Genomic DNA, 21,302 nt, shown 5'->3' on the forward strand with positions numbered 1-21,302 from the left:
GAGTTGCACCATACTGTTGGTCCAGCTTTTAACCAACCCCCTTCCCAGTTTCAATCACTGCAAGCGTCACTGATGGCCAACTCCACCCAAGACACAAAGCCCAAGATTCTTCTTGCTTCACTGACAAAACTTGCCACAGGAAATGCAACCATAGGATGCCAAAGATAAAACTAGACCAATGCTGGAGATGCTCAGCAGGGCAGGCTGCCACTGTGGAGTCAATGCTTCAGGTTGCTAAATTTTCATCAGAACTTGACAATGATCTGAAATGTCAGGTTTCACTCTCCACTGATGCTGCCTGATCTTCTGAGCATTTCCAACTTTTTGGTTTTTATTTTAGACCAATGGCCTGATTTGCTTTCACTCAAAGGATGTCTAAATTAGGGTGGTGTTCTTTCACTGCTATGCCCAGAGGTCTTTTATGACATCAAATCAAACTCTCAAAACTGGCTCCCAAAACCAGTTCATTAACTGAAATATTTCTAATTCATGCAGATGTGTGTGCAATACTCCCAGCAATGGCAAAATACATGCAACTTGTGTGCATGATCCACGACAGAAAATAGCTTCAGTAATACTGGCAATATCAAATGAATGATTTGGGGAAAATTTTACCTGATTATCTTCTATCAAAAGTGAGACATTTTGAAGGAAGAACAAGGGAATGTAGACATTTCTATATGTGTCTCTATGTCTACCTGTGGCCAAATCTGCTCCAACTCCATCTACAAGTTTCAGCCACCGTAGTAGGCTGTATCAAATAACAATGAGTCGGAGTACAGGAAGGAGATAGAGAGCTTAGTACATGGTGTCATGACAACAACCTTTCCCACAATGTCAGCAAAACAAAAGAGCTGGTCATTGACCAGGTAAGGGGGTGGTGTACATGCACCTGTCTACGTTAACGGTGCTGAGGTTGAGAGGATTGAGAGCATCTAAGTTCCTTGGTTAGCAATAGCATGTCATGGTTCAACCACATAGACGCCACGGCCAAGAAAGCTCACTAGTGCCTCTATTTCTTCAGGAGGCTAAAGAAATTTGGCACGTCCCCTTTGACACTCACCAACTTTTATTGATACACCATAGAAAGCATCCTACCTGGATACATCACAGCTTGGTATGGCAACTGCTCTGCTCAGGACCGCAAGAAACTGCAGAGTTGTGGACAAAGCCCAGCACGTCACAGAAACCAGCCTCTCCTCCATGGACTCTGTCTATACCTCTCACTGCCTTGGTGAAGCAGCCAGCATAATCAAAAGCCACACCCACCCGGGTCATTCCCTCTTCTCCCCTCTCCCATCAGGCAGAAGATACAGGAGCCTGAGGGTACGTACCACCAGGATCAAGGACAGCTTCTACCCCATGGTGATAAGACTGTTGAACAGTTCCCTTATACAATGAGATGGACTCTTGACCTCACAATCTACCTTCTTATGACCTTGCACTTTATTGTCTGCTTGCAATACACTTCCCTGTAGCTGTGACACTTTACTCAGTATTCTGTTATTGTTTTTACCCTGTACTGCCTCAATGCACTGTGTAATGAATTAATGTGTACGATCGGTGTGCAGGACAAGTTTTTCCACTGTGCCTCGGTACAAGTGACAACAATAAACCGATACATATATAAAATCATGAGGGGTGTGGATAAGACGAATGGACACAGTCTTTTTCTCAGGGTAGGGGAGTATAAAATTGGAGGGCACAGGTCTAAGGTGAGATGGGAAAAATTTAAAGGAGATTTGAAGAGCAAATATTTCTACATAGGGGGTTGTGGGTGTGTGGAATGAGCTGCCAGAGGAAGTGGTAGAGGTGGGTACAATTGTGTTTAAAAGACACTTGGACAGGTACATGGATAAGAAAGGTTTAGAGGGATATAGGCCAAATGCAGGCAAATGGCACTGGCTCAGACAGGAGCCTTAGTCAACATGGATGAGCTGGGCCAAAGGGACTGTTTCCGTGCTGTATGACTCTATGACTCGAGTGTATGGTTTCCAAGTTTGCCAATAACACGAAAACAGGGGTAAGGGCATGTTGTGATGAGGATGTTGTGATTCTGCAATGGGATATAGGTAGAGTGAGTGGGCGAAAACTTGGCAACGAGAGTTCAATGTGGGAAAGTATGAGGTCATGCACTTTGGTAAGAGGAACCAAATGGTAGATTACCTAAATGGAAAAAGACTGAAGTACAGTCTGGTGTTCCTGTGCATGAATCACAAAAAGTTAGCAAGCAGGTGCAGTAAATGTTAGGAGGGCAAATGGAATATTGACCTTTATTGCAAAGGTGTTAGAAACAGGTAAGTGTTGTTACAATTGTACAGGGTATTAGTGAGGATATAGTAGACTATATCCTCATGACTGTGTGGCCAGATTCTGCTCTAACTCCATCTACAAGTTTGCAGATGATACCACCGTTGTAGGCCGTATCTCGAACAGCGATGAGTCGGAGTACAGGAAGGAGATAGAGAGCTTAGCGGAATGGTGTCATGACAACAACCTTTCCCTCAATGTCAACAAAAGAGCTGGTCATTGACTTCAGGAAAGGGGGTGGTGTACATGCACCTGTCTATATCAATGGTGCTGAGGTTGAGAGGGTTGACAGCTTCAAGTTCCTGGGAGTGAACATCACCAACAGCCTGTCCTGGTCAAATCACATAGATGCCACGGCCAAGAAAGCTCACCAGTGCCTCTACTTCCTCAGGAGGCTAAAGAAATTTGGATTGTCCCCTTTGACTCTCACCAACTTTTACCGATGCACCATAGAAAGCATCCTATCTGGATGTATCGTGGCTTGGTACGCAACAGGTCTGCCCAGGACCGCAAGAAACTGCAGAGAGTTGTGGACACAGCCCAGCGCATCACGGACACCAGTCTCCCCTCCTTGGACTTTGTTTTTACCTCTCATTGTCTTGGCGAAGCAGCCAGCATAATCAAAGATCCCACTCACCCAGGACATTCTCTCTTCTCTCCTCTTCCATCGGGTAGAGGATACAGGAGCCTGAGGGCAGGTACCACCAGCCTTAAGGACAGCTTCTACCCCACTGTGATGAGACTATTGAACGGTTCCCTTATACAGTGAGATGGACTATGACTTCAGGATCTACCTTGTTGTGACCTTGTACCTTATTGCACTGCACTTTCTCTGTAGCTGTGACACTTTACTCTGTACTGTTATTGTTTCTACCTGTACTACATCAATGCACTCTGTACTAACTCAATGTAACTGCACTGTGTAATGAATTGACCTGTACGATCGGTATGCATGACAAGTTTTTCACTGTACCTTGGTACAAGTTACAATAATAAACCAATACCAATAGTATTGGAGACAGCGCAAAAGAGATTCACCCAGGCTAATTCTTAGGATGAGAAGATTGTCTTATCGAGAGACTAAATAGGTTGGCACTGTATTCTTTGGAGTGTAGAAGAATGAGGAATGATCTTATTCAAACATAAGATCCTGAGGGGGCAGAACAAAGTAGATAGAGTTGGGCTGAAGGGCCAGTTTCCGAGAGTTGGGCCAAAGACCTTGTCTTGGTGCTGTGAATCTTTGCCCCTCATAATTTTATAAACCTCTATAAAGTCAGCCCTCAGCCTCCTACATTCAAGTGAGGATAAACCCAACCTATCTCATCTCTCTTTATAACTAAAACCCAATATCCTGATGAATCTCTTCTGCACTGTCTATTGGGACCACATCCATCCTGTAGTGTGGTGATCAGAATTTTACTAAATATAAGATCTTTATTAGTCACATGTATATCGAAACACACAGTAAAATACATCTTTTGCGTAGTGTTCTGGGGGCAGCCCGCAAGTGTCGCCACGTTTCTGGTGCCAACATAGCATGCCCACAACTTCCTAACCTGTAAGTCTTTGGAATGTGGGAGGAAACCAGAGCGCCCAGAGGAAACCCACGCAGACACGGGGAGAATGTACAAACTCCTTACAGACAGCAGCTGGAATTGAACCCGGGTCGCTGGCACTGTAAAGCGTTACGCTAACCGCTACACTACCGTGCCTGCCCAAGTGCAGTCCATCCAATAATTTGTACAGTTACAACATGATGTCCCAACTCTTATACTCAATGCTTGCGTCTATGAAGGCAAGCATATCAAATGCCTTCTTCACTACCCTATCCAGTGTCTCCATTTTCAGGGAGACATGGAGTATGGATGTAATAAGGTTTTCAAAAGGCACTTGATAAGGTGCCACATCAAAGGTTATGGAAAATCAAAACTCATGGTGTAGGAAGTAACACAATGGTATTGGTTGGCTAACAGGAAACAGAGCGTGTATAAACGGCTGGAAGATGTTACAGGTGGTCTACCACAAGGATTGGGGCTGTGGCCTCAACATTTTACAATTAATAAAATTATTTGCATAAAGGCAGCAAAAGTGTGGTTGCTAAATTTACTGATCACTCAAAGATGGGGATAGGAAAGTAAGTTGTGAAGAGGACAAATGGTGTTTAAAAAGGAATACAGATAGGTTGTGAGTGTGCAAGGACCTGGCAAATAGAGGATTATGTGAGAAAACATGACATTGCCCATTTTTGAAGGAAAAAGAAGAAACATTAACTAATTGGGGAGAGAATACAGAGATCTGAGATGCTTTAGAATCCGGGTATCCTTATGCATGAGTTTTAAGGTTAGAGGTGAAAGGTTTAATAAGAACCTGAGGGGAGACTTTTTTTACACAGGGGGTGCTAGATATATGGAACCAGCTGCCAGAGGAAGTGGGTGAGGCAGGTACATTAGATAAATTTAAGAAGTATGTGGACAGATATGTGGATAACAAGAGTTTGGAGGGATATGAGCCAAGTGCTGGGATATGGGGTTAGCTTGAATACACAGCTTGGTCGTCGTGGATGAGTATGTGCCGAAGGGCTTTTTTCCATGCTGTACAACTCTATGACTATTTACTGCGAGAAGAAACAAATACAAAAGTGGAGGCTGTGCTTCAGTTTTAGAGGACTGCAGAACTGAGTACAGTATTAACCTCCCTACTTAAGGAAAGATATAATATAATGGAAATGGTTCAGAGGAGGTCACGCAGACTAATGTCTGGAATAGGTGGGTTGTCTTATGATGAATAGCTGGACAAGCTAGACTTGAATCCACTGGAGTTTACAAGAGTGGGAGGTGATTTGATTAAAACTTACAAAATCCTGACAGGTCAGGTCAGTGGGATTGGAGAGGATGCTGCCTCTTATGGGACAATTTAGGAGTCACTGTTTGAAAATAAAGAGTCATCCATTTAAGGCACAGATGAAGCAATTACTTTTTCTTTGAGGATCATGATTCTTTGGTACCCTCTTTGTCAAAAGGCAGTGGAAATAGAGAGTCTTTTGATATTTTTAAGGTAGCACTGGATGAAGCAAAAGGGTGAAAGGCTGTCACAGGTAGACATGAATGCAGAGTTAAGGTTAGAACCAGGTCAGCTGTGATTGGTAAATTGGTTTATTATTGTCACATGTACCGAGATACAGTGAAAAGCTTTGTTTTGCATGCCGTCCATACAGATCATTTCATCACCTCAGTACATCGAGGCAGTACAAGGGAAAAGCAACAACAGAATGCAGAATAAAATGTTACAGTTACAGAGAACATGCAGTGCAGGCAGATAATAAGGTGCAAGGCTTAATCGAGTAAGATTGTGAGGTTAAAAGTCCATCTTATTGTACAAGGGTTCAAGATCTTATACAGATGTATAAAATTATTTGGGGCACAGATAGGGTTAATGTGCAGTCTTTTTCCCAGGGTTGAGGAATCAAGAGCTAGAGGACATAGGTTTAATGTAAAAGGGAGAAATTTAATAGGAACCTGAGAGGCAACACTTTCACCCAGAGAGTGGTCAGTATATGGAACGAGCTGCCTGAGGAAGTGGTTGAGGCAGGTACATTAACAACATTTAAAAGGCACTTGGACAGTACATGGATTGGAAGGATATGGTTTAGAGGGATATGGGCCAGATAGGACTAGCTTAGATGGGAATCTTGGTCAGCATGGATCAGTTGGGCTGAAGGTCCTCTCTCCATGCTGTATGACTCTCCGGATAGCCCACATTCTCTAATCCAGACAGCATTTTTGTAAGGTTCTTCTGCACCTTTTCCAAAGCCTCCACATCCCTGTAATAGGCAACCAGAATTGCTCACAATACTCCAAGTGTGGCCTCACCAAAGTCTTATACAGCTGCAAAATGACTTTTTTACTCTTATACTCAATACCCTGGCCAGGGAAGGCAAGCATGCCATACATCTTTTCCACCCTATCTACTTGTCTGACCTCCTTTGCGGAGCGATGGACTTGGAGCCCAAGATCCCTCTGTACATCAAATTGTTGTTTGTTAAACTATTTGCATTTGTGGCACAGAGTAATAACTTCTTTCTCCTCTATACTGAATTTTTACATTAACCAAATTCCTAAATTTAACACTCTGTTGCAGTCCCTTAAGTTCACTCTTTGCAATTGCTAGAATGGATCCTTTGCTGCAGTTGTACAGAGTTTTAATGAGATCATATCTGAAGTGTTGTGTACAATATTGATCTAATTTAAAGAATGCATTGGAAGCAGTTCAGAGAGAGTTTACTGGACTAGTACTCGGAATGTGTGTGGGTACTTGACTGAAACGTAGAGGACCCTGAGGGGTCAAAAGGATGATATCTCTTGTGGGAGAATCTAGAAACTGAGAGGACCCACTTGGCTCCATTCAATCAGATCTTATTGAATGCTCCACCATTCAATAAGATCTCATTGTAACCTCAACTCTTCATTCCTGTCTAGTCACAGTAAATTTTCACACTTTTGCTTTTTAAATTTTATTTAATTCTGTCATGCTCTCCTTCAGCAAGGTAATCTCCTTTATGGTCCCACTTTGGAGGCACAAGTTCCACTCCCTGGTTTGTGAAAGACTTGTGCATTCGCTTTTATGTGAAGTACTAATCTACTCTCACGGAATTGTAGAAATTTACTGCACAGAAGGCTGCACTTGGCCCACCATGTTGATGGCAGGCAAACAAAGGAGTTACTTAGGCTGTTCTTAAGTCTCATTTAGGTCACTTCCCTTCAGACAGTCATCCAGAAGTTTTTAAATGTGTAAATGTGGAAAAAGCAGGTAGTGAGCTCCAGACCTTCCAGCACACTTTGGACACAAAAAACTTCCTCTTTTTCAGCTTTCCACTGAAATGCAGAGGGAAATAAATCTTTTCTATTCATCCTGCCTAGGGGGAAGGGAGGGTCACACAATTTTATATGCCTCAATTAAGATATATTTATTAGTCACACGTACATCGAAACACACAGTGAAATGCATCTTTTGTGTAGTGTTCTGGGGGCAGCCCACAAGCGTTGCCACGCTTCTGGTGCCAACATAGCATGCCCACAACTTCCTAACCTGTACATCTTTGGAATGTGGGAGGAAACCAGAGCACTCAGAGGAAACCCACGCAGACACAGGAAGAACATACAAACTCCTTATAGACAGCGGCCAGAATTGAACCCAGCTCACTGGCACTGTAATAGCGTTATGCTAACCACTACACTACTGCGCCTGATTAAATCTCCCTCCGGTCTCCTTTGTTCTAAAGAAAAAGATTGTTGTTTCATAATTCTCCAGCTCTGGCCACATCCTCGTTCATCTCTGCACCCTCTCTGAAGTTATTATATCCATGCAGTGGTGGTGATCAGAACTGTATTCAGTACTCTCGTGTGGTCTAATAATCAGGATCTCCCTGCTTTTACGCTCTATTTCTCAGGGATGTAATTCATACACGTTTCTTGTCCATCTTCAGTGATCTATGAACATTTACTCCAAGACCTCTTTGCTCCTCTAGATGTTTCAGTATCCTACCATTCTCTTCCCATGTATTCCCTTGCCTTGTTTGTCCTCCTCAAATGCATGACCTCACACTTCTCTGGGTCGAATGCTAGTCCATTTGGGTAACTGAAATCCCCTATTATTACAGCTTTGCAGTTTTGCATCTGAAAAGATTATTTTCTCGATTAAATGAACCTGTGACCTAATTCTGTTGATTGTTCAAAATCCTTTTTGGGATAACAGTGGAACTGGATACTTCCTTCTACATATTCTTTTTTGAATAAAAGATACATCAAATTACAACATAACCACAGATATTCCGTTGGTATGTGAAGGGATGAGGAAGTTGTGATGCAACCACGAGCTCTCCCTTCCACCTCCAGTGTGAATTGAATAGGTTTCCCTGTGATGAAAATAATTTGATAGCCATACTAGAACACAGAATTAAATTTGGCTTCCAAATGGGGAAAATGTACTCCCTCTTTCTACAGTGAAATTCCTGGTGAACAGAGAAATATATCAGCTTGATACTGGAAGGATAACCAGCCAGACGAGCATCACTGCATAGAGAATAGAGCATAGAACAGTACAGCACAGACACAAGCCCTTCAGCCCTTGATATCTGTGTTGACCATGATGCTAAATTAAACCAAACCTTATTTGCCTGCACATGATCCATATTCCTCCAATCCCTGCATCATGTGTCTGTCTAAAAGCCTCTTAAACACCACTATCATGTCTGCTTCTACCAACACCCCTGCCAGTGTGGTCAGACACCTACTACTCTGTGTAAAAACAAACTTACTCTGCACATCTCCCTTAAACTTTCTGCCTCTCACCCTAAAGATATATCCTCTAGTATTTGACATTTCCACCCTGGGAAAAAGACTGTGATCTATCCCTCTCATAATTTTATATCAGGTTAGGGTTCCCCTCAGCCTCCAACGGTCCAGAGCAAACAATCCAAGTCCGTCCAACCTCTCCTTAGAGCCAATACTCTCCAATCCAGGCAACATCCTGGTAAACCTCTTCTGCATCCGGTCCAAAGCCCCCACACCTTTTCTGTACTGGGGTGACCAGAACTGCACACTATAGTAGCCTAACCAAAGTTTTATACAGCTGCAACACGACTTCCTGACTCTTATACTCAATGCCCCGATCAAAGAAGACAAGCGTGCCATACACCTTCTTTACCACCCTACCTCCTTGCGTTGCCACTTTCAGGGAGCTATGGACTTGGACCTGAAGATCCCTCTGTACATTAATGCTCCTAAGGGTCCTGTCACTTACCGTATACTTCCCCTTACATTTAACCTACCAAAGTGCAACACATTACATTTGGCCAGATTAACCTCCATCTGCCATTTCTCTGCCCATATTTGCAACTGATCTACATCCTGCTGAATCCTTTGGCAACCTTCTACACTATCCACATCTCCACCAATTTTTGTGTCATTGGTGGAGATGTGGGTAGTAAAGGTGGTTGCCAAAGGATTCAGCAGTTGCAAGCTTACTAATCATCCCACTGCTTTTTTGTCCAAGTCATTTATATCACAAACAACAGAGGTCCCAGCACTGATCCCTGCGAACACTGCTAGTCACAGGCCTCCAGTCAGAATAATGCCTTCCAGCACTACCTTCTGCTTTGTATGGCTAAGCCAATTTTGAATCCAATCTACCAAGCCACCACGGACCTCATGCACCTTTAATGACCTCAATGTTGCTCGCAAAAAGACTTCCCTGAAGACAGGAAGCCTGTTTTTCTCTAATTCTCTCTTAAAATCAACCTAATACCTCCAAATAATTTTAAGGGCGAGGGGTGATGGTTAGAAGAGAATGAAAAAAAGGAATCTGTTGAACCAAGTGCAGATAAGATCAGGACCAACAGATTGATGCTAGTGAACACTGCTCAAGATTTTAATGTATTCCCACCTTGATCTGCTGCCAGAATAAGAGCTATGCCTGGAGGAATGGCTGGAATACGAGCTGTAAGAAGATGATCTCGAATGTGACCTTGACCGTGACCTGGATGACCCAGATCCTGAATATGAAGAAGAACGAGATGAAGACCTGAAAAAGATTTTAAACAGCAACGTTTACTTCAAATTATTGTAGCGTAGTGAAATACATTAAATTACAGACGGCGGCATGACCCCAAAACCTCTCATACCTATGCCAAGATTAGAATGCCTGTCAAAGCAATAAAGGCACATTAATGATTTCATAGCAAAAGGTCAAGCAGCTCCATAATGTACAAAGGAGAATTGTAGAATTCAGAATTTATTCCAGCTTATCGGTAACGCATCTACAAGTTACTCTGAGGTCTGCTTGTATATATTCAAATGATGACTGTATTTTTGAAAAGCATTCTCCCCTCAACCCATCGAAGCATTCCTGCTTATTCAAATAGGTATACTTCATTTGAAGGCCTGGATAGAACAGACAATCCATGAGGATTTACCTCATGCTGACTTTCATGTCCCATTAGGGGTCACAAGAGCTGACTGCAGCACCCCAGGGTAAGCAGCTGATGAAGTCTAACTCAAGGGAAAGATTTGGGACCTGCTGCCTCAAAGGTTCAGCAACACACCCCACGTTGCACTTCATCAGTGAACTCTCAGAGTTTAGCCATTTAAAGTAATGGAACCAGACCCTTCGGTCCAACTTATCCATGACAACTAAGGTGTCTTCCTGAGCTAGTCCCATTTGCCTGCATTTGGCCCATATCCCTCCAAACCTTTCCTATCCGTGTTCCTGCTTCAAATGTCTTTTAAATGTTGTAATTTTACCTGCCTCAACCACTTCCTCTGGCTGCTCGTTCCATATACGCACCACCTGGTGTGTGAAAACCTTGCCCCTTAGGTCTCCTTTAAATCCTTCCCCCCCTCATCTTAAACCAATGACCTCTTATCTTGGGAAAAAGACTGTGACCATCTGCCTTATCTATTCCTCTCATGATTTTATAAACCTCTATCAGGTCACCCCTTGGCCTCTTTCAGTCCAGGTAATATGATGTCCCAGCTCTTGTACTCACTGCCCCGTCCTACAAAGGCAAGCGTGCCATTCATTTTGTTCAGCACCTTGTGTTGCCACTATGTACTTGTACCCCTTGGTCTCTCTGATCAACAACACTTTCCAGGGCCCTGTCGTTCACTGTTTATTCCCTGCCCCAGTTTAACTTCCCAAAATGGAACTCTGCACACTTGCCCAAGTTAAATTCCATCTGTGGTTCCTTTGCCCACTTTCCCAGTAGATCTGTATCCTGTTGTAACCTTGGACAACCTTCCTCATTGTCCACCACACCACCAATTTTGGTGTCATTTACAAATTATAAATCATGCCACCTACATTCTCATGCAAGTCATTAATGTATAGGACAAATAACAGTGGACCCGGCACCGATCCCTGAGGCAAACTGCTGGTCACAAGACTCTAATCTGGAAAAACAACCTTCCACTACCACTCAATTTCCTTACAGCAAGCCAATTTTGTATCCAATTGGCTAGCACACCCTGGATCTCAACCTTCTAACCTTCCGGACCAGTCTACCATGATGGATCTTGTCAAAGGTCTTGGTAAAGTCCATGTAGACAACATCTACTCCCCTGCCCTCATCAATCCTGTTGGTTATCTCTTCAGGAATCTCCACTGATGTTAGTTTCAATGGCCTGTAGTTCCCTGGCCTGTCCTTGCAGTTTTTCTTAAATGAAGTCACAACATTAGCTATTCTCCAGTCTTCTGCTATTTCATTTTTTGGTAAGGAACATATAAAAATCTCTGCCAATGCTCCTTCAATTTTTTCCCTTGATTAGCACATTTAATGTGCAGGTTCTCTATTTTTTTTTGGGTGGGCAAAATAACACAAGGCTTGTTATTCACGGACAGTGTAGTAACAAAATGTGGCTGGAAGGAGAATCAGGCAAATTGAAAGGATTAAGAGGAAAGCTTTGACAGGTGGAAGATGAGCTGGGAGGAGAAGAGGACAGAGGATTATACAAGAACAAGTGCAATACAATAGTTTAGATAAACAAATGGGTCAGACCTCAGTAAGTTAACTAGTCATCGATGTTACATTTAGCTTTTTATTCTACAATAAACCACTTATTTTAGTATGGATGTAGCAACCTAAAGTATTCTGAAAGTTGTTTCATAGCTTCAGTGACTTCCACTTCTACTGTACCCTAAGCAGAGAAATAGGCAGGATGAATGTTGGCTGTGAGTGTACCTGCTTTCATATTTAGCCTCTCCAGCAAATTTTATTTGCCAACGCAACATTTGGGTCTACTGTAGACAACCCTAATGTGGCAGTGGGACATTCAGCCAATCCACAGGAGAGATGCCTGAGCTCTGCCACTGAATCCATGATCACATATATTATACATTGTTTTTACTGGTTTCTGCCACATAGAGGAAAAGGAATTCTGGCTCCCGGAAAAGCAAGATGCTAACCTCATACTGACCTTATAATCTGGATGCATGGAAATGGCTGGAACAGGGAGGAGGAAGCTGCAGTTTCAGTAGAAATTGACCAATTGACCCCTCTCCAGAACGAAAAGGGAAAGAGGCCAGTTGTTCCCTCAAGACCTTAGCAACTAAAATACTGAGCATTTCCTGGGGGAAGAGCCATGAAAGTTGGACCTTCCTACTATTAGGCCATTGATGGTGCCTTGTCTCAGAATGGTGAAGGACAGTGAACAGTGGCTTATTGTGTAGTTGATCCCAAGGTATAGTGTACCTCGATGAGCCAGAGACTGAAACGGATGAACCAGATGTTCTTCGTCGCTTGCGCCCACGCCCTGGTGATGCTGTCGAAACTGGCCTTTTTTTTGGGTGACTTGGATCGGCGCCAGGGGTCTTTCCATTCGTCTGCCCGTTTCACTGTAGTCGTTGGAACAGTTTCTTTCTTGGGTGCTTCTACCTGTCGGCTAGAAAAGACAATAGATTGATTTAGTATTTAGATCACAGCTTTAAAATTCCTACCACTGCTGGACACTAAAATATTATATTTCAGATCTTGGACTCTTCATGAAGAGTTCTGAGGAAGTGTCCCGAACCTGAAGTATTAACTTTTTCTCTTTCCATTGAAGCTGCCTGACCTAGTGAATTTTTCTAGCATTTGTTTTCATTTCAGATTTCCAGCATCTGTAGCTTTTTAGTCTTTTTTACTTGAAGATCATTGATTCTTGCAACATGATGCTTCCCAAAATATAGATTCTAGCTCTCCTGATAGCATTACATGGCAATGGTTGTACGCTTACCAACTACTTTCCAGCATTACACTTCAAATGAGCTTATTCAGCATGGCGCAGAAATAAAAGTGTATTTCATAAGGCCATGAGACCCAATTTACCACATGCCTCATCACATGCCACTTAAAATGCACAGTTATGCCTTCTAAATTGTCCTTCTGCACTCTCCTATTCCCTCCTCACCAACCACTATACGCTATTTTTGTTTGGTAGGTTCTGGGATACATCCGGGGGAGCCTGTGGGTGAACTGTGTGTAGGAGAGGGAGAGGGATGAAGATGGGTGATGGAGGATGGAGGGGGTGGGAAGGGAAAGGGAACATAAATGGGAGGACTGCAGGAGGATTGGAAAGAGGGGAGTTACCTAAAATTGGAAAACACAATGTCCATGCCATTAGGTTGTAGACTACCCAAGTGGTAGTCTTCAAACCAATGGTTATGGTGTTGCTGGGGTGCCCAGTGCATGTAACTTCTGTTGTTATCACATGTATAGTTCAGTTTAGGAATACCACATGGGTGGCAACTAATATTTAGATACAGGTGCTCCTCCTAGCATATCTTTCTTCAATTATTTCATCAGATCTGGTCCATGCCTTGATCCTGATGGAAGAAAGGAAGATATGGCATGGGCTTTGTGCTTTACTTGGATGAAACTGAGGCTTTTCTAAGGCTAAGTCAGAAAATATTGGAAACATGCCCAAGTCATGGATCAATTGCTTACACCACACTCTCAGCTGTGGTGAGAGAGCCACAGAGAACATATATCCGTCTGGAAATTCCACTCACGAGAACATTTTTGACCTGAAAGAAAAGTTAGTCTATTGGCTGTGCCAGTTGTTAAAAATGTAGTAATTTTACAAAACTGAAAGAATTTTAACTTTGCTTGTTTTTTTATGTTAATATATAAACTAATTGGGACAGATCCCATACAGAAGATTTTTTAAAAAATTACAGTTCATTTAGGTTCAATGAAAGATCTACAGGCAGCATCATCCACAGTTAAGTATTCTGGAAATGCTAGAGCCGAGTATTTCCCCAACAAGACAGAAATTTGAAGGCGTGCATGTGTCATGGCACATATGGTCAAAGGCACTATTTGGAAACTTCTGTATTAACTTATTTGGTGTTGAAAAAGAGATTCCCTTAAACTTACATGCCCCAAATTTAGAATGGGGTTACACAGACCAGATCTGTTACATGGTGATTTCCGTGCAAAATTCCAGAAATAGCCATTATGCATCCTAACAAACTGTAGTTCACATTTGAAAAAAGGGAGAACATCATAAGAAAGAAAAGATTTGCTATCCTTCAAATCAATCTGTACTCATCAGGACAAAATACAAATTCACAGCGCAAGAAAAAGCAGAGCAAAAACATTAGTCATTGACTTTCAAGCAACAATGACTGTAGAAAAATACTAGGGAAGTCAATCTTTGATTTAATCAGTGCTGGCAAACCAATGGTTCCCAATATCAGAGAGACGGAGAATCTCATGTTCCGTCCTGTGACAAAGCAGTTGAGGAGGGAAAGGAGATAGATAGCTTAGTGGAATGGCGTCATGACAACCTTTCCCTCAATGTCAACAAAAGACCTGGTCGTTGACTTCAGGAAAGGGGGTGGTGTACATGCACCTGTCTACATCAACGGTGCTGAGGTTGAGAGGGTTGAGAGCTTCAAGTTCCTGGGAGTGAACATCACCAACAGCCTGTCCTGGTCAAATCATGTAGTTGCCACGGCCGAGACAGCTCTGTAGCTGTGACACTTTACTCTGTACTGTTATTGTTTTTACCTGTACTACCTCAATGCACTGTGTAATGACTTGACCTGTACAATTGGTATGCAAGACAAGTTTTTCACTGTACCTCGGTACAAGTGACAATAATAAACCAATACCAAATCCAGGTTTATACAATACTAGAAAGATAAACTCACAATATAAATGAATGCTATGAAAGCAAGACCAGTGATATTAATTTAAAAATGTGAGAAAGAAATACGTGATCAGTGCATGAAAACCAAGTGTGGAAAAAAGTCCACAGATAGTTAAGAAGTTCACAACACCAGTTGTGTTTCGTTTGCAGAAGGTCAGCAGCTTTTAAATATGAATCATGATGGCTGCACTTTATTTATTATGTATCATCATCTCTTCATTAGTCAGGGCATTAAGTACAGGAGTTGGGAAGTTACGTTGCAGTTGTATAAGACATTGGTGAAGCCGCACTTGGAGTATTGTGCACAGTTCTGGTCACCCTGTTTTAGGAAAGATGTTATTAAACTAGAAAGAGTGCAGAAAAGATTTACCAGGATGTTGCCTGGACTTGCGGACCCGAGTTACAGGGAAAGGTTGCGTAGGCTAGGACTTTATTCCCTGGAATGTAGGAGATCGAGGGGTGACCTGACAGAGGTGTAAAAGATCATGAGGGGCATAGACAGGGTGAAAGCACATAGTCTTTTTCCCAGGGAGGAGGAGCTAAAAACAAGAGGGCATGGGTTTAAGATCAGAAGCGAGAGATTTAAATGGGACATCGGGGCAGCTTCTTCACACAAAGGGTGGTGTGTATTTGGAATGAGCTGCCAGAAATAGTGGTTGAGGTGGGCACATTAGCAACATTTAAAAGCCATCGAGATAGGTATATGGATAGGAGAGGTTTAGGGGGCTATGGGCCAAATGTGGGCAGATGGGACCAGCTCGCTGGGCAACACAGTCAGCATGGATGAGTTCCGCTGAAGGGCCTGTTTCCATGCTGTATGACTCTAAGCCCAGCCTATCCAATCTTCTCTCCAAAACGAAAGTCTTCCAATCCAGCAACATCCTAGTGAATGTCCTCTGCACCCTTCCAGCACAACCACATCCTTCCTATAGTGTGGTGACGAGAACTGATAAGACATCTTTATTAGTCACATGTACATCAAAACACACAGTGAAATACATCTTTTGCATAGAGTGCTCTGAGGGCAGCCTGCAACTTCTTAACCTGTACGTCTTTGGAATGTAGGAGGAAACTGGAGCACCTGGAGGAAACCGGAGCACCTGGAGGAAACCCACGCAGACATGGGGAGAACGTACAAACTCCTTACAGCAGCCAGAATTGAACCCAGGTCGCTGGCACTGTAAAGCGTTACACTAACCGCTACACTACCGTGCCTGCCCTGCACACAATTCTTCAAATGTGGCCTAACCAATGTTTTGGAAAGTTACAACATAATGTCACCAAGACCTCGCTTGGCTGGCAGTGAGACGGGCCCTCCCAGTCAGATCCGTCCTGCATGGTTGGGTCATCACCCCCGGCACGCGCTGCCCCCGGGAGGACTGCGCTGGGGACGAGACGGTCGCCCACCTCTTTGCGGGCTTGTGGGTTTGCGAGGAGGGTGTGGTGCAAGATGCAGGGGTCCTTGTCATGGTTCATCCCCAGCAGCTGTGTAACAGAGGATTCTCTGATCTATGGGCTGTTCCTGGGGACGCACACAGAGACGGACATCAACTGCTGCTGGAAGGTCATCAACTCAGTGAAAGACGCCCTTTGGTCTGCCCAAAAATTGTTGGTCTCCCAGCGCTGCGAGATGTCCGTAGGGGAAAGCTGCCGACTGGCACATTCCAGGCTGCAGGAGTACGTGCTGAGGGACGCACTGAAGCTGGGCGCAGCCAGCGCGAGGGCTCGGTGGGGAAGGACGACAGTTTAGGGTTCTTCTGCCACAGGAGGGGGAGGGGCGGGGACAGGCGAGGAAGCCCCTCAAATATTGTAAATATGGGATTGGGGTATCACCCTAGGAAACCACACATGTGGCATTGGTGCTGTTGTTTTTAATATAAGAAGGTAACACTAAGAATGGAACTGTACATGAATGTAAAGGTTTGAACTGTTCTATTATTGTATATAGTTTCTTTTATTATGAATAAAGTTTATTTTGTTAAAAAAAACATAATGTCCCAATTTATATATTCTATGTCCTAACCTACGAAGGCAAGTATTCTTCACCATCCCATCCACCTGGGGGGGCATTTTCAGGAAACTACAGAATTGGATCCTTAGGATTCTTTGCTCAGCAACATTCCTTAGTGACCTACTATTTACTGAATATGTCCTATCCCTACCTGACATTCCAAAATGCATCACCCCACACTTGTAAGGATTAAATTCCATCTGCCTTCTAACTTTCCAACTGATATATATCCTGCTGTATTCTTAGACAACTTTCCTTGTTATCAACATACTATAGGAAGGATGTGATTAAACTAGAGAGGATGTAGAAACGATTCACAATGATGTTGCCTGGACTGGAGGGCTCGAATTATAAAAAGAGATTAGATAGTCTGGGATTGTTTTCTCTGGAGCAAAGCAGGCTGAGAGGTGACATGATAGAGGTGTATAAAATCACACGCTGGAGGTGAGAGGAAAGAGATTTAAAGGGGATTTTAGGGTTGAATTTTTTTTCACACAGCCACTGCTATCTGGAATGAGCTGTGAGGGGCGGCGGTGGTGGCAGCAACAGTAATAAATTTTAAGCAGCATCTGGGTAGGTGCTTGAATGAGAAAGGTATTAAGGAACAATGTAGGCAGTGGGATTATGCAGATAGGTATGATGGTTGGCAATATACACAGTGGGCTGAAGGGTCTGTTTCTATGCTGTACAACTCTGTGAATCTATATCATGCAAAGCTTGTGTATGCAAATAGATTCCAATTATGATTCTTAAATGTAGTGCATGTAGGTATAAATAAACAGGCAAGTTAGAAATTTCATCAGAATAATCGCTGGTTTCTGGCTGTACAATGTCTAGTACTCCAACACCATCGGGAAGGGTTGTCAAAAGGAGTTCAATTCTGTTCATCCTCGAAGTTATGTAGAGCATCTCATTTTCAGCATCAATTGAAAATAGTTCTTTTAAGTGGCGATTTAAATGACATTATAAAACTTCCTTCAAAGTGTAGGGTAGGTTTAACACCTGGACATCTAACTCATTGTCAAAGTGTTGCTGCTTGCTACATCACACTGATGCACATTTACCTTAAAAGCCTGAAGGCAGAAAATGAGACAATTAATTAAATTAACTGACCTTTGATATTTTTAAATCTTGGTTCTGTTATGCAGTTATGCTCCGCCTCCATGATTGAGGAGGAGGATATTGTTGGAACCAAGCACAGAAGAGAAATGTGGATAACTATTAAACACTAAATAATACACTTGAATCTGAACCAGGGATTGGTTGAGCTTGGCTGGAATGAGCTACTGGGGACAGCTGTTTCTGAGGTGTGGTGTTTGCTGCAGTCTTTAACCCTTTCTCCTGGGGAGCACAATGAAATAAGTTCAGCCAAGTTTTAAAGCAATAAATCACCTCCAAACAACTTTTGCTTTAACATCAGTGGTATATGGGTAAGTGCATGGGCCACATGCATTCCTACTGGCCATCAGGATGCCCCAAACTATTTCATAGCCATGGATTCACAGAACGATACAAGAGACATCATTCAATGTATTGGGTCAGCATCAAGACTTTGGTAGAGTTGTACAATTAAGCTGGAAAATTTTTAGCGGTATTTAAACAATTCCACACTACCACTGGACTTGCTTCCAACATTGTTTTGCATTGTACATTCAGACCATAGCCACTTACTGCACAATTTTTTGATTCCTAACTGTCCCTCCTATTCTTGGGAATTGTCTCAAATCTCACTCCTGTGGTTACCAACCACTACTCCTTTACCCCAGTCACAGGACAGTTTCTGATTTTATAAAAACCCTTCATAGTTTTGAACATCACTTTGAAATCTCTGGCAAACCTCCTCTGTGCAGAGAACATAAGGAATAGCAGTAGGCTATTTGGCCCTCCATGCATCTTTGCCATTTTACACAACCATGGTTGAGCTTTTATCTCCAAACTACTTCCCTACATTACATACTGCTTCATCCCCAGAATACCTAAAAATCTAATGACTACTGACTTTCAGCAAAATGGTTGAAATTTCTTGTTTTCTTTCTGTTCTTTAACCAGTTGAGCTTTTCCAGTCTCATCCCTGGTACTATTTCAGCAAGTCTTCTCTGCATTTTTATCAAGGGCCTGGTAACATTTGGTGCCCAGACTGAAGACGTATGCGAGTTGTTTTTAAACAGTTCCCTCAAACTGTCTTGCTAACCAAGAATGTTTGTATAAAGCTGCAGTTTTCTCCATTGTCCCACTTGGGTTACATTAGGACTAGTTCTTAATTCTTCCTCTTAAAATGTATCACCGTGCTTCTGTGTTAAATTTTGTCTACCCTGTGTCTGCCCATAATTACACAAGAATAGGAGTGTGCCATTCAAGTATACTCAATCTCTCCCTGTACAGAAAACTCTCTATGCCTCAAACCAGTCTAAACAATCTTTGCTGTACTGCCTCCATGGCAAGCATATCCTTTCTTAGTTAAGGAGACCAAAACTGTACACAGTACTCCAAGTATAGTCTCAGCCAGGCTCTAGACAATTGCAGTAAAACTTCGATACTCCTGCATTGAAAGGCTAACATACCATTTGCCCTCTTAATTGCTTCATGTTGGTCTTCAGCAGCTTGTCTGCAAGCACACATGGGTCCATTTGAACATCAATACTACAGACTCACACCTTTTAACAATTACTCCACTTTTCTGTTGTGTGCAGCAAAACTTCACCGTTTTCCACAGTATTTTCCAGCTGCCACGTTGTCACCCATTTACTCTGCTTGTCCATATCCCCTTGAAGCCTTGTTACATCCTTCACTCCACATAACACAACAACAGAAAATGGTGGCAACACTCAGCAGGTCAGGCCTTATCTATATCTCAGACTGGGGATCCCTTCTCCCATCATTATCCAAATGGAGAAAGATAGCAGATGAACAAAGTACAGAGGGATCTTGGTGTTCTTGTGCCTAAATATCAAAAAGCTAGCAGCAGGTGCAGCAAGTGGCTCGGAAGGTAAATGCTATATTGGCCTCTATTGCAAGAGGGTTGGAATTTAAAAATAGGGAAATATTGCTGAAATTGTACAAAGTACTGGTAAGACCCAACCTGGAATATTGTGCACAATTTAAGAAAGGATATATTGGCATTGGAGGCAGTCCAAAAGAGATTCACTAGGCTAATGAACAAACTGCTGGAGGAACTCAGCGGGTTGAGCAGCATCAGTGGGGGAGAAGGAATTGTCAACGCTTAGGGTTGAAATGCATCAGGACTGAGAGTGGAAATGGGAGATAAGTCAGTATGAACAAGAGAGGGGGAGTGCTGAGACAGGATCACAAGGTGATTGGTGGACTGAGGAGGGGTAAAGGAGATGGAGCCAGGTAGGGGAGGAGGAGGGGTAGAGTTGGGAGACGGAGGCAGGTGGATGATGGATGTAGGCAGAGAAAGTAGAGGCAGATGGAGCAGGAACACAAAAGTTCCTCCCTTACCAGTGTTGTAATCTGATAAGCAAGAGGAACCACCAGGGGAGAGGTGAATGGGAAAAGGAACCAGAACCAGATGGGGGAGGCGATGGGGAGCTTGTGCATGAACTGTGTTGGTGTTGGTGGTGGTGGTGGTGGGTGGGGGGGGGGTGGGTGGTGCTGGTGATGGGGGAAAGGGGATAGAAATGGGAGGACTGAAGGGAGGGTCAGAAGGGGAGAGAGAATGGGTCGGGAGGAAGTGGGTAAAGGGGGGAAAACACCTCGTCCTTCTTCTTGATATCAACATGCCCTAGAATATTAGGATACCCCACAGTGATCTCACTATCCTCCAAGTCCTTCTCCTTGGTGAATACCGGTGTACTCATTTAATATTTCGCCCACTTCCTCTGGATCCAGGCATAAACTCCTCGTCCTTGTTGTTCTACCCTCTGCCTAGCTAACCTCTTGTTGTTAATGTATGTATAAAATGGCTTGGGATTTTCCTTAATCCTATTCACCATGGACATTTCATGGCCCCTTATAGCCCTCCTGATTCCCTGTTTAGTTCTTTTCTGCTTTCTTTATATTCCTTGAAGGTCCTATCTGGTTTCAGCTTCCTAAACCTTACATATGCTTATAATATGATTATACATAGTTATAAGAGTATTTTTACATTTGTTTCTGTGCACCTTTCAAGAGGCACATGGTTATTATGATGAGGATTCCCCACCCCTGGAAAATGTGGGATTATAATCCTTCCCCCACCTTATCACTGCCTTTTGGGAGATTGTGGCTCCTACTTCCAGTGCAGAATTTTGCAGCTGCTTTGATACGACGTCTGTAACCACGTTCCCATGCTGTGC

General features: G+C 43.1%; 1 protein-coding gene across 1 annotated transcript in view; it reads right to left on the bottom strand.

Moving 5' to 3' along the window:
* zc3h18 (zinc finger CCCH-type containing 18) overlaps positions 1–21,302 on the bottom strand; it is a 185,936-nt gene that overhangs the window by 24,698 nt on the left and 139,936 nt on the right. The window contains 3 exon segments of the mRNA XM_052028145.1: positions 9,751–9,888; positions 12,554–12,624; positions 12,626–12,743. Coding sequence (XP_051884105.1) covers positions 9,751–9,888; positions 12,554–12,624; positions 12,626–12,743 — 327 coding nt within the window.

The sequence above is a fragment of the Pristis pectinata genome, chromosome 13 (genome assembly GCF_009764475.1).
Source record: "Pristis pectinata isolate sPriPec2 chromosome 13, sPriPec2.1.pri, whole genome shotgun sequence".
Lineage (NCBI taxonomy): Eukaryota > Metazoa > Chordata > Chondrichthyes > Rhinopristiformes > Pristidae > Pristis > Pristis pectinata.